An 18,098-nucleotide genomic window follows, 5' to 3' on the forward strand; every position below is an offset into this window, starting at 1 on the left:
GTGCTGAAACCCCATGCTCAGGGGAGGTAACAACTTCTCTGTAAATCAAATTAGGTCACTCAGCCCCAGCATGGCATATTACAACGTGCTAGAATTTGAAGTGCTAGAATCTGGCGAGTATTGTTCTCTATTGTCACATCACATCGTGGGCTGATGATAAATTGCTTCATTCTCAATCGTTTGAAAGTTTTCAAGATAATCTGAGCATTTCAAAAGTTCCAACTACCAGTTAATGAATATCTCAACGCTTTCACAGTGATATCATAAACAAAAGAAGTTGCAACTCAGAGCTCTTGTCTCTGTTTAAATGTTGAAAGTTAAAATCTGTATTTATAACCAGATAATCAAAGGGAGGAATGATGTTTTGAAGAAATACATTTTCGCCTACATTGGGTCAATAGTGAAATATGAGAAAAGCATTGATTTTCAAATATGCATAATTCTTAACTAACGTTTAACCCTGTCAAATAAATAAATACATATATCATGGATATATAAATAATAAATAAATACATAAATTGGCTACTGAGATGCTGAAGTTGACATTTTTATTATCAATTTTAATAAAACATTTTACAACTTGTCTCGGGGAAATGTATGTAACAGATGAGCCTGTTTCCAGGGCAGAATGAGAATAAGATCTCCTAGCAGCTATATTACAATGGGTTCTCAACGAGAGGGAAACAGTCAGATAGACGGTTTTAAATACTCATTTCATCCACTGGGATTGTTGATGAAAAATAAAAAAATATATTATCTTCCACACAAAAAATCATAATAAAAATAGATCATAAATCTTTAAATAATCACTCGCATCCGAATATCTCTTGCCATGGCAGGGTTTCAGCCACAGCTTCAGTAAAACTAAGGTATCTCATTCAAGCTTCAGCCACAGCTTCAGTAAAACTAAGGTATCTCATTCAAGCTTCAGCCACAGCTTCAGTAAAACTAAGGTATCTCATTCAAGCTTCAGTCACAGCTTCAGTAAAACTAAGGTATCTCATTCAAGCTTCAGCCACAGCTTCAGAAAAACTAAGGTATCTCATTCAAGCTTCAGCCACAGGTTCAGTAAAACTAAGGTATCTCATTCAAGCTTCAGCCACAGGTTCAGTAAAACTAAGGTATCTCATTCAAGCTTCAGCCACAGGTTCAGTAAAACTAAGGTATCTCATTCAAGCTTCAGCCACAGCTTCAGAAAAACTAAAGTATCTCATTCAAGCTTCAGCCACAGCTTCAGTAAAACTAAGGTATCTCATTCAAGAGTCAGAAAAACTAAGATGACTTATTCAAGCTTCAGTAAAACTAAGGTATCTCATTCAATGAAATTGAATGGAAAACCACAAGACAGGACAGAAGTCAAAATGATGCATGGAAAAGGGTAAGCACACCCAAATAGAAAACAACATAAACATTTTATAATGCATAGGGGAAAGTTTATGGTAAACAAATAAAACAAAGTAACAGATCATAGTTTAAGTATGTAAAGTAGAGAGGTGGCCCATTTGACAGCAGTAACTCTAGTTGGTCAAAATGCAAGGGGAGGGGACGGGTATGTGTGTGTGTGTGTGTGTGTGTGTATGTGTAAGAACGTTGCACCGCGATATAGTCTTCATTTCCTAAGTAGAAGTACCATAATAGAAATATACATTGAAGAACAAACGAAATATTTAGAAATTCTAGCACGAGTTAATGTCAAGTCAACCACCAATATGCTACGAGTCATTGTTAGTTCAGTCACTTTACAACCACCTTGAGGAATTTAATTGTACCGTCATAATGGATTTAACCTCTTGATCAATTAGGAATTCACTAGGAATTAGGTTCCAATGGTTTGTATATTCATAGATAAAGTACATTTGTAACACTCTTAGGTCATTTCATTGCTGGTGGATGAGGAGATAGCAGCAGGGATTATAGATCTGAAATGTATTTGCACTATAAAGCCCATAGAAATAAGACTAATAGAGCAAGGGCTAAGTAGACCAATATTATTCTACTCACTTATCGGGCCAAAACTTAAATGTTTACAAAATTAATACTGATTAAAACACACATAAAAGACATTTGATTCTCAAGAAGAAAATTAAATCAGCTCCCACAGATTTTACGGATAACTGACATCAATGTCTCAACAGAGATGCAATATGGGGCTTTTGTCTTCAATAAAACTTCTCTCTTCATGAAAACTGTTAGGTCCTGAGTTATACCCAGATGAATAAAGAGGGAAATGATCATTTGAAAGAAATTCTGTTTGGTCTTTTATCAGTTGCTACAACTTTGATTGAAATGTCGTTAAAAGTAAAAGTCTAAAACACATTCTAGGTCAGTGATATATTCAAATATCTTATTGGTGATAATGTTATTATTTTCATCATTATCATTTTCGTCATCAATTTTGAACTATAAAAAAAGCAAACACAAAATATAACGTAAATAAAATTTGCATTTATTTTGCTTGCATGGATCAGTAATTAAACAATTCAATTCAAGAATGAAAATTTTAAAGAAAAATAATGAAAAGAAAAATAACAACAACAAAAAAACAACAACAGACAAGTAAAATAAAAATGACAATATAGTAATCCACCACGAAAGCAGCACCAATGTCAAAATTCCCAGATAATCAAAACTCTATAGAGTTGATCTGTAAAAAAGTTGTTAAAATTAAATCAAGCTGAACTGTCATGAATTCGTAGAATGATTCTAAATTGTGTATTGACATTTATGGCTTTTATGTATAAAAATGAAAAATGGAATTAAGTTCGTTTATTTTCGATGGATTTTTAAATTTTTATTTTGCATATTCAAATTTGACCATTAAGCTGTAAACCCATGGAAATAATTCAGATAGAGATAAAATAATAAGTAGGTTATGGAATTGGTGAATACAGGGCGTGGTGGTGGCAGGGACTCAATCATCTTCATTCAAATTCAAGATATTTAATAATTATGTTATCCCTCCTTTTTTGTTTGGTTTGTTTTTAAGGGTTTTACAGCACTTGAAACATTTTTAGGTCATGTCAACTGAATGAAATAGTGTCATTTAATAAAAAATTATGGAAAGTAGTATTTTAAACTATTAAAATGATCAAATACATTTAATCTTTGAACATTAAATTAATCAATTAATTATCGAATACTAATTTTTGTTCAGCGCCAGATTTTAATTCTCGATTTTGGATCAACTTTGATAATCCATTACTTTACCTGTACAGTCTACATCCTTTTTGTAAAAGACAACTCAATTCGATGACTAATATTAGATATTCCAAATATGGAGAAAAAAATAATCAAAGTGTTGCTGCACACTTTTTGTCAAAACCATTTAGGTCCACAAAATCTACAAAAATATAATTGAACAATAGATGACTAAGTAATTTCATCATCATGAGTAGAAAATACATAAACTGACATCAACTTTTAACTTCAACGTCTTGACCTATCAAAAATAAACCACAGGGGACAATAATGTTATAATTTCCCCCATTTTCCCAGTTATATTGTAAGACGAAAGGTATAAATCGAAACACCAGGAAGATGGGGGGTAAACCTTACATAATTAACGGTAGAACTTCATAATTGTGCTGAAATAAGAAATATGTCAAAGTGATAACAAGCTGATAGAAGCTGTGGACTGTAAAAAGTAACAAACAAAAATGAATATAACAGCTTTATAAAAAAAGAACAAAATACCAAAAACGGAACATTTCAGGCTCAAAACTCTTCTTCAGCCAACAACAAAAAACACTGAAAACATAAATACATTAGGAAAAAACAAGATCAATGGTAGTGGTTTGTGTAAACAATTCCCTAACCCTCTCCATCCTTTTCTCCATATTTTTTGTTCAATTCCTATCTGTAAGTATTCACTTTTCACTGAATCAAACCACTGGTTCAAACTGACAACAATCCCGTTATCAGTTGTGTTGTTACAATACTGTTATTCACTGTTTGTGTTGTTTTTATTTAGATTTCAAGGGTTTTTCGCACTTGTGACACTCTTCTCCAAAAACTATATATTTGACTGTTTCCCTCTCAGTCAAGGGTTCCAGCAAGGACCAGGACAAAACTAAATAATCCCATTCAGATAAAAAAACAACAAAAAACTGATAGGGAGATAGGAGGTCAAAAGACCCCACCCAGTTATTCGCTGTCAAATACATCCCACCCATGATAACAATAAGATAACATCAACAAAAGATAACACTGACATGAAGACATCGATTTTACAATGCCTGAATGGAGCACCTTGCCAACAACTATCAAACAGCAAAGCATTTCAACACAATTATTTTTTAAATAAGTGAACACATCAAATGGCTGTAAACAACTGACAAGAACACACTTCAGATCTGTTTCAAAAGGAAATGAAAACCAATATAAGTTGTATGGATTGTCTAACACTGGAACAAGGGAATGAACCCCTTTAAAAAAAAGAGAAGAACTCTCTCCACCATTTGGCATCCCATCTCATTATCAAAAAAATCATTTGTTGTATTATACGTTTAAAACCATTACTCACAAAAAGGTATAGTGTCTCCTTTCCAAGACAGACCCGAAAGACATAAATTTCCCTTAAAACTGAATAATGTGAATTCTATACCCAAAACTGGATTGATCAGAAATACTAAATTTGAGATTTTTTTTTCCCCCCACATTTTAAGCTACTTCAATGATCTTGAAAAAAAAAAAAAAAAGAAAAAACTTAGATAAAATTTTTAAAAAGCATATTAATAATCGTAATTGGATAAATTGTAATAATACAGCCAGCCCTTGAATCATATCCCCCAGGAATTGACTCAATTCCAATTCATCCTGATTCATCACTACTGAATTAAATCCGTGGACCACACAAATTAACTCTCTCCTTACTGACTGTATACAAGATTTTGACTGAAATGCCATATTAATCCAACACACAAAAATTGAATTTAAAAAACCCCTCATTTGTTGAGCAAAACAAGCTTTACAAAATAGCATTAAGTATTTGTAAAAGTTTTAAAAAAATTTAAATTTTGTAATTCATAAAACAAATCTGACTTAGAAAAATGTTGTTTTTATCGTAACAAATGTGAGGATTTTCCTACAGTTGGTAAGTTTTTAATTCAGAAAAGTGAGTGGAGCAGGCACTAATGTTGGTAACAACAAGATATGAAGTGAATAGAAAAGTGCCAGAAGACAATAGAGAATAAAAATTTTTCGCGGCGGTGGTGGGGTTTGAACCTGCGACCTTATTGGTACGACAATTCCGCCTGGCAGGTGAGAGCGTGGCTCTACCGTGTGAGCTATCCACGAACACAAAAATATTCGTTTCAAACTCAAAGTCATTACTAGATCCCTCTCTCACCCACTTCTTGAGACCGCCGATTCGTTCGTACACCACCATCGCGAATAATTTTGACCAGCAGTTAAGCCTAATAGCCAATATTCTCAACACAAACATATAACATAGAAACGATTGAGACATTGAGTATGCTCCGGTGTATGGGGTGAATTCACCCCATACACCGGAGCATACTCAATGTCTCAATCGTTTCTATGTTATATGTTTGTGTTGAGAATATTGGCTATTAGGCTTAACTGCTGGTCAAAATTATTCGCGATGGTGGTGTACGAACGAATCGGCGGTCTCAAGAAGTGGGTGAGAGAGGGATCTAGTAATGACTTTGAGTTTGAAACGAATATTTTTGTGTTCGTGGATAGCTCACACGGTAGAGCCACGCTCTCACCTGCCAGGCGGAATTGTCGTACCAATAAGGTCGCAGGTTCAAACCCCACCACCGCCGCGAAAAATTTTTATTCTCTATTGTCTTCTGGCACTTTTCTATTCACTTCATATCTTACAGTTGGTAAGGAGAGAGTTAAAGAGATGATAAAGTAGTCATCACACAAAAACTATCACTCTAATAAATACACATGCGCATAAATTAAATATGAAGTCAAGACGATTGTCATTGGAAGACGACAGGAATGATGGTGATCTGATAAAACTACTGACATGACACATTGTTTTTCCATACTGCCGTATTATTAAAGAACACACTATGTGCTATTTGATTAACATTGCATATACTGTGTTTTTAAAAACAACGGCAGCATACATGGCTTGCACAGACAGCTTTTTCTCATTTAACAGATGGAAAGAGAGAAAAGAGAAAAAAAAAAAGAAAAAAGAAAAGAAATATGTAAAGCAAAGCATGCATATACAGTTGTGTAATGAGAAAACTAATCAATCTTTATTGTGGGACATAAAAAATTTTTTTAAAATATAATAATAATAATAAAAATAAAAATAATAATAATAATAATAATAATAATAATAATAATAATAATAATAATAATAATAATAATAATAATAATAATAAAAATAAAAATAAAACTTTTAAAAATGGCTTTCAAACAACAGTGTGCTTAATAAAATTTAATATTGAGTGTGAGTGTGTGTGGGTGTGTGTGTGTGTGTGTGTGGGGGGGGGGGGGGGGGTATGAAATGCAACTGATTATTGACTAACAAGAAAACAAAAATTAAAATGACAAGTACCTCGTATAAAACCATCTTGTTGATTATGTATTTATGTATAAACCAAATCTGCGTATAAACTGAATGCCATCTTATTTGGTGGTGTAAAATAAACCTTGATGAATTTGAATGCAAGCGTCAAGATAAATCAAGAAAAACACATGACTTAGAAATTTCAGGCTTTCTTTTATCAACAAAGTGGATAAATGATACATTTGCCTTGTCATCCCTCATCATAAAGTGTGAGACACTATCGGTCGACATTCTTATTTTCTTGATACAAGTTTACACTAATGCTTACATACAATTTCATTGCTCTTTTCTTTTTAAACTTAAAAAAAATCCAGGAAGCAACATTTGTGTCTGGCAATGATCATCTTACTTTGAAATAAGGTTTTGTTTTTGTTTTTAAGGGTTTCATGGCGCTTGTGACACATTTAGGTTATATCAGTGCCAGTTAAAAAACAAACAAAAGTCAAAATAAAATCTAGAATTACATTTAAATCACTCAAGACAAAATATGACAAAGGAGAATTGGGTCAAATAGGGAACAGATGTAGATTCCAAGGGCATACAATCCATGTAATTAGTTTGAGATGACCTAAAAGTCTTGTTCAGACACCAGAATGGGATCCCACGAAAAGAAATACATTCAAATGCCTACAAGATATGTTCGAAACAAAAACTTTAATTACCAGTTAACTATAAGAGAGAGATGATTTACAAGGGGAAAAAAATCACCTCCTGAAACTAACACCATACATTTGACTGTGATCAAACTCGAAGACAAAGACAGAAAGCAACTCAGAAAATAGATATAGGGGGTAGAAGACACCAAATGACCTCCTGCCCACCATGGGAGGTCAAAAGACCCCATCCAGTTGAAATAAGGTTTGGCATTCATTTAATTTACTATATAAATAATGGGGAATATGACAGTCGGACAAGCATACAAAACAGGTTTTGGTACATCTAGAAACAATGAAATAACAACTGATTACTAAAATCTTTTTTGAATAACATCTATATCTATTTATAGAAAGACTAGAGGGTGAAATTATGAAAGAAAAAAAAAAAGAATTAATTACAAGCAAAATCATGAGATTTTATTCGCATTGGTACTGTGCATTACTGGGGCTGATTCATCATAGCTTTTCCAAAAGTAAAAATATGTTTAAAATTCAATAGAGACATATTGATTAATCAAAATAATCTGCATCCCACGTTCCATAACATGAGTTACTCGATTATTTCATATCTTTATACTGTTTGCAGACACGATACAAGCAAATGACAGCCAAACTATATATATTATTCTAGAGGAAAAAAAAAGAAATCCTAATCAAAATTTCAAACTTTGTACCAACCAAGATTTCAGGTCTTCCAGACATCCATGAAGAAATAATTGTCTGGAATGCCAGAGAACACAGTTTGTGTGGTTCAATTTAGAAACATGCACCATATACATCATAAAGCTAATTTTCACTAAATTACCAGTTAACTTATGCTTCTAATCGAAGAATTTGGACATTCGGTCACCATGGTCATCTACATCAATTCTAACTGTAACCAGATATTTCCGTGGCACATCTACATTTATTTTAACGGTCATCAGACCATTCCATAGCCATCTACATCAATTTTAACGGTCATCAGACCATTCCATAGCCATCTACATCAATTTTATCTGGGTTAGGAACTGATCTGCATTTCGCAAAAACCCCATTCCCCAAATATTTGTAAGGATTGCAATAATAATAGTCCTTCACTCCACCGTAATGCACAGTACACATAAAAACTGTATTTATTTTGACACAAATGATGAATTGCTGTAACTATAGATTGATGACAATGAGGTCACCGCTACCCGTTGATTTATTTACATATTATACAATCTTATCATCTCTATCTACAATCAACACCGTTGTTTTTATAAAACAATTCTATTTCTCATTTAAATAACAAACTTCTTGTCATTACCATGAATTTTAAAACATGCTCGACCACATCATTTGACATCAATTTGTAAACAGTCTATTATGCTAAAAGAAATACTGTATTATCCCAGTACTGTGGTAAAATTTCTTTCCTTGCAAGTTGCACAGAAAGAAGTGGTCTGTATAAATATACAATTACTAGCATAATGTCACAGCAAGATTTTGAGATTGCCTTCATTAGCTGTGGAAATAATTTTCGTGTATTGTTTTATAAAAAACAAAAACAAGAAAGGTAAACCAAAGGTATAAAACATCGTTAACTTTAACAATGATATTCAGGAATAAACACAAATATTGTTTTCCAAGTCGTTTATAATAATAAGCTAATGTCATTTTAATGACTGGATGATTGGTTATCTGTAACTGTTCTTTTTTTCTCTTTCCACTTTTAACTAAACCTCAACACAGGAGGATATGATATTTGGTTTGATGATCAAGACAAATCAATCCCTCATTGTTTTTGTACATGAATTTCACCTGTCTTCATATACAAGTTTGAAGATGGCAACACGACGTCAACGGCTTTCTACAAAAGACAGAATACTTAAGGCAAGGGCACATTGTAGTGTCTGTCGTCCTCGGCTAATAAAACAACTTGTGGTGTATTGTCTGGCATGTCGTCAGGATAACAGCAATGGAAATCTTCTTGGCCTGCCTGTGACAACCGCAACACTTTAATTCCCACGCCCAAGGTGTATCCTAAAAGGCACATTTCAACCTGAAATTGATTTTTTAAAAAAAATATAATTAAATAAAACAAAATCAATTTACACCTTCTTATTTATATCTAAGTGAACAAATCAAGGAGAAGATATTGGTGTAAGATAGATTTAAAACAGTATACATGACCCTGTGCCAGACCAATTTAAAACAGTATACATGACCGTGTGCCAGACCAATTTAAAACAGTATACATGACCCTGTGCCAGACCAATTTAAAACAGTATACATGACCCTGTGCCAGACCAATTTAAAACAGTATACATGACCCTGTGCCAGACCAATTTAAAACAGTATATACATGACCCTGTGCCAGACCAATTTAAAACAGTATACATGACCCTGTGCCAGACCAATTTAAAACAGTATACATGACCCTGTGCCAGACCAATTTAAAACAGTATACATGACCCTGTGCCAGACCAATTTAAAACAGTATACATGACCCTGTGCCAGACCAATTTAAAACAGTATACATGACCCTGTGCCAGACCAATTTAAAACAGTATACATGACCCTGTGCCAGACCAAACAGATTGGAAGGTGAATTTTATTGATTCTATTCATTAAAAAATATATGTATTCTATGTCTCGCATCATGTCAAACACAAATTTTGGAATCTTTTAACATTTATGTATCCTATCTTGATAGTTTTGCCATATTCATTGTTTCATTCTTTGCCCCCTAAAGGCCATATGGAACTGCATTTATGGTTCATAAAAGTGTCAGAATTTTTTTTTTCACCAGTAATCTGTGTATATTCATTACCAATAGCCAGGTACTCATTTACACCTGAGTTGAGTGGGGATATGAACACCTCCTTTGCATTTGCACAAACTGTGTATCTTTGACTATTTAACATCAACAATGAATTCCTTACCAAAAGCTATAACTTTTGCGATTTAATTATTGCTACAGATTTAATCAAGTTCACAATTATTAAAAAAAGCAGCAGTAAGGTTGATGCAACATTGGCTTCAATAAACATCCAAGTTAAATCTCTATTACTGTTTTCCTGCTGAACAAATGGTAAGACATGGTGTTCGATGAGAGTAAAAATCTGAACCCGTCTATATAAAGTTAATAAAAATAAAATATGTTATTTGTGACTTGGCAATGCCAACATCATTGTATATCCACCCACCTGCTCCAAGCCACTGGTGTCCCCGATACGATTCAGATGGTTCTTGATGAAATCAGCAATAGATTCCGATGTGTCCCTGGCAAACAGGAGGTGTCCAAATAAGGGGATGTCATCCTCCCCGTCCAGCATCCTCTGTCTCAGTGAAACCAGCTGGAGCAGCATCATGACCTTCACCCCTTCCATTAGCTCAAGGTCAAAGGTTGAGCTGGCATTGAACAGATTGATGGTCCGTTTCTCTCTTTCCTCTCTGGTTGGCAGATTGCATACTTCTTCAACCTAACGGAGGCAAACAATCAGTGATGGATCAGTGTAAGTATACTAGGCAGGTGGGAGGGGGGGGGGGGGGGGGGTTACAGGAGAAGAGGATGAAAGGGACAGCTTTAAAAAATACAGCAACCATCTAATGTCTATCATAGAAATATTCATAATTTTACATTTCTAATTCGGATGCATAGCAAACAATATCAACAGACATCACATTAAACTATGGCCAGCCTTATTCTTACATGAATTTCACAAAAACACCCCCCCCCCTTCCAACCCAGCCCCCCTTAACTTACTAAAATCTGGCTTCAACCCTAAAATTAGTCAATAAACTTGAAATCTAGTAAACCGTAATGAATGAAAATCCATGTAACAATAATATTTTAAAACTTACAGTGGCATAGAGGGAGAGGGCACACTTTGAGATGGAAGCGAGTTTGTCCTTGCAGTGTCCCGGTAGTCGGCTGGCAAAACTCCAGTCAGACATACGAATAGTTGGGTCTTCAAAGTGATCGTGGAGGCGGTCCATGATGCCGATGATGCCCCATGAACTGGGCACGATCCTGATTCCCTCCACAAGGACCTGGAACAAACTGCTTCGCAGGGCACAGTAGTTATCCCCCCTGATGACACACATCCTTTCACAGTGGATCCTGGTAGGGATTTGATGGTAGCCCTGTAGTGAATGCATTGAAGAAATGGGATAAAATAAGATTAAAAACACTTCAATATGCAAACGAAGAGTAAAAAACAGTTTTTTTAAATTTGAGCGTTTATATAGTGCAATATCCACTAAACGTGCTTAAATCGCTTTACAAGGGGTCCATGACCAACAGCAACACATAACATGTAGAACGAGACATGACGCCTGTTAGGCGATATTACAATTTTTTGCGGACAGAGACAACGCTGTTTAACGGGCAGGTACTCATTTTACACCTGAGTACGGTGAGAGAATGTGAGTAAAGAGACTTTTCCAAGGACTCAACTATGCGCTGAGCTAGGCTCGAACCCAGGACCTTCCGATCCGAAAGTGAGTGTCATACCACTCGACCACATAGCCGCACAGGGTTGTGAAGGTTTCAAGATCAACTGTTGCAATTACCTGTTTAAATGCAATCAAATCTCCATAATATATAAACCCAACATCACTATTTTCAAAATATGTCTTGATTTACTTTATTTTATTTTTTTTTTGAGACAAAGGTATGGTCAAGCAGTAAATTGTCTCATCTGGATATGAAGCAGTAAACAAGAAGGTTTAATGACTAATCAGGTGATCTATAGATTGATGACAATGAAATGAGGTCATGACCCTGTGACCTCTGCATTGTGTAAGACAATCAACACAAATAACTTCCTTATATCAGAAGTGTAAATAAGTAAATGATAACTTATATTGATGGATTGATGATTAAAAAAGACTTCAACCTCACAACCTGTGTTCAAAATGTAAATATGTTTAAAAAGGCCTCCTCCTAGGGGAATAAAACCAACGAAGCAATAAGAAATGCAATCAACAAGAAGCCAGAGTGACTTTGCAGTTACTGCTCTGTAGATGAAAAGTTATGTCTGGAATTATATTTTAAAAAGTGATTCAATGTCACATCTCAGTTACTGCTTTCTTATTGAAAACAGTTAGGATTGTAGTTGAATCATGGCCCTTGGCTAGGTGCTCTTGTGGTATCAAATCGCCTTCAGATCGAAAGATCTTGGGTTCAAGTCCCATTATGAGTAGCGCATGGTTGAGTCCTTGAAAAAGGCTCTTTACTCACATTCTCTCATCATTCTCAGATGTATGGGTACCTGGCTGTTCATAGCATTGTCTCTGTCAGAAAAAATTGTAATATCGCCTAACAGGCATCACGGCTCATCATACATGTCAAGTGCTGCTGTTGGCTAGGGACATTTTGAAAAGTGCTTTGAGCATGTTGAATGCTCAAGTTGTTTTATTTTTTCATGTTTTAAAAAAAAACGCCAAATAAGATCAAAAACATGAAATGAAAAGCAATGCTTACCTCTCTGATGGCGTTGGCCTTAGCAGTATCCCCCTTCCACTCCCTCTGGCAATATTCCTGGATAGATACTGGCTGGTTGATGTTACATACGCAGTCGGATGCTGAGGAAGAAATAGAAATTACATAAAAACAATGCAAAATCTAACTGATAAAATTATAAACAAGATAATATCTTAATGTGATGTTAGTTTTTGTTTGTTTTGAGGGGTTTTACAGCGCTTGCAAACAATTTAAGTCATTTCAGTGACAGTAAAAAGAAAGATGATGGGTGAAAGGTTCAGGATCTGAAAGTTAATAAAGCACATAAGAAAAAGTAAGACAGTCGTGACTGGTTCATATAGGGCACATAGCATCCACAAGCAATCCATCAATGTGCCTAGTTTTACAGTCCCTAAAATCTCAATCCAGGACCAAGCAGAACTGTTAATAAGAAGGAAACTTCCACCTCCAGATCTATCGTTGAAAACTATTGTTGTACAGCTGTATGGTTTTGACCTTGAAGCCTGAAGGTTCACATCACATTTGCCACACTGAGACGCCCTAAAGTGAATCATCACAATCTTGTGACAGGATACTATATTCTCAAAAGGACCCAGAATGGTACTCAAAACCTTAAATGGATGTTTTAATATTTACATTGAAAATAATTTTAATACAAAATCAGGGAGATTCTTACCATCCACGGGGCACAAATCTGTCGACATCATCCCTCCATTGCGAGACACATGTCGACCTATAGCAGGGCTGGTCCTGGATCTATCAGCAGACGCACTAGTAGAATTGGGTGAGTAATCCGCCATGTCCCAAACATACTCGACACTACTTCCTCTGGAGCTACGACTACAGTCTGAACAAGCTGATCCGGGCACCTTTTCCCATTTGGTTTTCATCTTACGTAGTGAAGAATGCTGGGATATATCGGAGGAGCTATTTACACAAGGGGTGCTCTTGCTTTCAAATCTTCTCCTTGGTGACGATGAAGGCGATTCCTTAAACGACAAAGGGGTTGCTCCATTATGACTGTTTAAATTATTATTATTATTATTATTGGAAGATTGTGATATTAATGAAGGTCTTGATTTTTTGGTGGTAAATGCTGCTGGGTACGAGGAAGACATTGGGGCTTGGGAAAGAGGCAGTGGTGTCGAGGTTGAGGCTTGCTGCTCTATCAAATCATGGAGCTTGGATGTAATCGATTCAAATTCTCCTTGAATGTCGTGGAGTTCATATTCTAATGACTCCAAATTTTTCTCAGTGACTGGCTCGATCTCTAGTGGTTTGGATGATGGGATTTCTGACTCTGTGGCAATGATGGAGGAATCACTGAGATGGCGGTCCAAAGATCGGCTACGGCGAACAAATCGAATGGGAGAACACTCTGGAGTTGGATTCAGAGATTTATTATACTCTTCAGCGAAACTCGACCATTCTTGAATCCTCTGCATGAGACTTTGCCGGAAGTGCAAGTCGGACAATGACTGATTAAGATGTTCTGGAAGAGCGGAAAGTCTCCTATGATTCCCATTTCCTTCATCCATCTGACTATTCATTTCCTCTCCTTCCCCTTCATCCATTTCTTCTTCCTGTTGTTCATTTTGCCAGTTGATGAAGTCATAGTCCTCACTCGTGTTGAAACTATGAATAGATTCAGTATTACCAAAGGATTGGTGGTCTTCACTGAAGTGCGAATGCTGGCCCCTGCGCGTTGTGAAATGTCTTTGGGGAGAATTTTCCCTATTTCTGAATTCATCACTATTAAAACTACAATTTCGAAGAGAACTGTGAATAGAATTAGAACTATTACGAAGTTTGTCGTTATGTCTATGAGGTGTTGGTTGGTAAGGTGAAGATTTACTATTGCTACTGGAAGAATAAGAAGACTGTCGGTTGTGCCGATTTAGAGAAGGATTACTTTGACTCTTGTCAAACAATGGGGTGGAAAATGCAATACCTGGTTTTTCCCCACCCGTTACATGGCGTCTGTGCCCAGATTGCACATCACTGAGACTATTTCCTACCAATTTCTGCTCCAGAGGGTCGACATTGGTTTTTGTGATATAAGTACCATCACTACTACAACAACTACTTCTAGTACTGCAGCTGGACAAGATACCACTGTGGTTACTATCACAGTCCGATACAGTTTCCAACCCGTTTCCAGCTAAGGCATTCAAGCCTGGATCTCTTCCACGATGAGCTCTGTACAACATCTGCAAACTTCTCTCTCTTAGGGAATTTGGGCTATAGCTTTCCTTCAGAGATCCGGTAAGTTTTGAATTGCGTAGGTCTTCTAGAAAGCCTAAATCATCAAACCCGCTCTCTGTTGTCCCTGTGGAGTAGAATGAGTCCCTATTGAGGCTATTTTCACTGTACAAACTCTGGCTCATTTCTGAACCACCAGCGCCTCCAATTGCTGAGTCTTTATCTGAGGATGGAGACGGTGATTTGTGACGGACTGATGATGACAAAGCCGCTAATTTTGGACGAAGACGGATTTTTTCTGGTTTGGCAGATGAGGTAGTGGAGGAAGCAGATCGAAGGTCTTCATTGCTGCTGCTGTGTGAGGTGGTGGGACTGGTTGGTCTGGAGCCCACAGTAATCCCCGAGTTGCGGCGATTGTAGTAGACATTGGGGACGGGGGACCTCTTGCTGCTGTTATTGCCCATGTTGTCCACTTCACTCTCCGATTCGTCCTGTTAGGGAAAGAAAAATAAACATAAATTAGTTGTGAGATAAATATAATAATAATAATAATAATAATAATAATAATAATAATAATAATAATAATAATAATAATAATAACAGTAATAATAATAATAATAACAGTAATAATAATAATAATAACAGTAATAATAATAAATAATATATAATAATAATAATAATAATAATAATAATAATAATAATAATAATAATAATAATAACAAAATAATAATAACAATAATAATAATAATAATAAAAATAATAATAATTATAATAATAATAATTACAATAATAATAAAATAATAATAATAATAATAATAATAATAATAATAATAATAATAATAATAATATAATAATAATAATAATAATAATAATAATAATAATAATAATAATAAATGGCATTTTGTAGTGCTTTATTGGCCCATGAAAAAGTTTCTCAGTGCTTTGTGATACTCAGTTATTCAGTGCATTTCTATACACAATTTCTAGAGTTTTGTGATCATTTGCCCTGATTTCACCATTGACTGTGCTATATAAAAATAAGGAATATAAATGCGCGAGTCTTCTCTGCTTCGAGCTGTTTTAAAATTGTCTTTTGTTTGTTTGTTGCTTAGGTCTCTTCCAACACAATTGAGATTATATGAGAGACCGCTGAAACAAAAAAACAAGCAATCTAACAAAAATAGTACAAATGTCAATCAAAATCATAACCTAAAGATATCATAAGCTAAATTATAAATAACCAAGAACAAACAGGCAGAGGATTTACAGGAAAAAAAATATCCCCTGTCAAAAATACAATCACAAACCAAAGAAGCAGGATAGGCTAGTAAAGAGAAGAAGAAACGACATCACTATCGGATCGTACACCCATGCGAACATCATAGGTATATGATTCAAGGTGATGCTCCCATCCAACCACCCGTTTTAAAATTGTCACTCCTAGAATTGTTGGTTACGGGTGTGAGCGGCTCTAACAAATTACCAGTCAGGCCATGAGCCCAAGTTCTACAAAAGGAGAAGGCACAAATAAACAAAATTTGAATGTATTTTTATGTAAATACTAGATAGAATATGATGGAATAGAATAGATTGATAGATAGATAGATAGATAGATAGATAGATAGATAGATAGATAGATAGATAGATAGATAGATAGATAGATAGAAAGATAGATAGACAGATGTATAGATAGATAGATGTATAGATAGATAGATATATAGAAAGATAGATAGATAGATAGATAGATAGATAGATAGATAGAAAGATAGATGGGTAGATAGATAGATAGATAAAGAGGCTAGTTGTACCAAGACTTTATAATCTGAATCCGTACAATGACATAAATAGATTGATATTATATATATATATATATATATATATATATATATATATATATATATATATATATATATATATAATATATATATATATAATAGTGTAACATAATATAATAATATACCATCAACATCGCATTGTTACAGTGGTGTCGTATCAACTCAAGTTGGTAGAATCTTAATTTGATATAAAACAGCTCTAGGCTGATTCTTTGGCTTTTATCAACACACATGTTGTTCAACATTACGGGTTGCCGAGAATCAATCATGAAGAAAGATATATAATATATTAAATATACATCAATTCATAAAATAATGCCGAACTCTTTATCGTTCTCAGTTAATCTGGCTGCATCGAAAATGCAACCGACATGATCCGTTTGCCCTTTTATATACAACGCGAACGACTTCCAACTGCCCCCATGAACTAAAAATAGAAATCCGTAGACCTCAATAACGCTTGATATCACATCTATTTATAGAATGGGATTTCCATAAAAGCATAAACTTATCATTGTCGGTTAAAAGCCAACGGGTCAGACTATACTATTTGTACGTGGGCACACACACACGCACACACACACACACACACACACACACACACACACACACACACACACACACACACAAAGGAAACGCAAATACCCACGTGACGTTTCCTTTGCGTAATAGATAAAATACCGAAGAGTTGAAATATGCAGGTCTTTGAATGTGGCAAAGAATTATATAATTTATTCTTTATTATTTTAATGAGATAAGAAGATCATAACATTTTAAAAATAATAAAATCGTGATTGAACTACGCATTCCACGAGTTGATGTCATTCAAAGACGATGATATTGACGATAGCAAAGTCAAAGCCGGCGACTGTAACCGCATTGATTTATTATCACGGGCGTTTTGTCAAGTTTCACTTCCCCGTGGAAAATCTAAAGCTGACAAATGCACAGTTACCGGTCTTAAAATAAAATATGAAGGGAGGTGAGGGGGATAAGGATAGAAAAAATTGCCACTTTACCAGTCCAGTTAAAAGCAGACCTGCCAACCTTCCCAGGATGAAAAGTGTATTCCATGACCCTAAAAAGTGTATTTTTTAGCAAAAAAGTGTATTTTGTTCGCTCATGTGGAAAAAATGTGCGCACTATACAAAAATTTATATAAAAGCTAACATCAATCCCAAATCAAAATAAACTCTGATCTTTCATCATTCAAGCAATCTCTAGTGATTACAAAATTATTGATTTATCGAGAAACTAAAACTTAATGGCCATTTGAAATTAGCATAAGGTTTAGAAATTGCAATATCAAAGGAAATTGCTTTCGAAACACTCAAAGAAATGACCAAAAGACCCTTAACAGGTTGGTAGTATTGATGCTAGTGTCAGCGGAAGAAGTG

General features: G+C 34.9%; 1 protein-coding gene across 7 annotated transcripts in view; it reads right to left on the bottom strand.

Annotated features, from left to right (window-relative positions):
- Positions 1–8,814: 8,814 nt before the first annotated feature.
- The window catches only part of LOC144978635 (uncharacterized), a 68,499-nt gene continuing 59,215 nt past the window's right edge, over positions 8,815–18,098 (bottom strand). For 6 of the 7 annotated variants that reach the window (XM_078924943.1, XM_078924940.1, XM_078924941.1 and 3 more), the window contains 5 exons: positions 13,341–15,357; positions 12,665–12,765; positions 11,041–11,322; positions 10,383–10,658; positions 8,815–9,235 (listed from right to left, as the gene is read on the bottom strand). In XM_078924943.1, the coding sequence (XP_078781069.1) occupies positions 9,062–9,235; positions 10,383–10,658; positions 11,041–11,322; positions 12,665–12,765; positions 13,341–15,357 (2,850 nt within the window). In that variant the 3' untranslated portion in view covers positions 8,815–9,061. Of the gene's footprint in view, positions 9,236–10,382; positions 10,659–11,040; positions 11,323–12,664; positions 12,766–13,340; positions 15,358–16,826; positions 17,066–18,098 lie in introns of those variants that run through there. The other variant, XM_078924944.1, reaches the window with a different exon arrangement.

This window comes from Berghia stephanieae, chromosome 8 (genome assembly GCF_034508935.2).
Source record: "Berghia stephanieae isolate SIO BIC M18660-M18661 chromosome 8, UCSD_Bste_1.3, whole genome shotgun sequence".
NCBI lineage: Eukaryota > Metazoa > Mollusca > Gastropoda > Nudibranchia > Aeolidiidae > Berghia > Berghia stephanieae.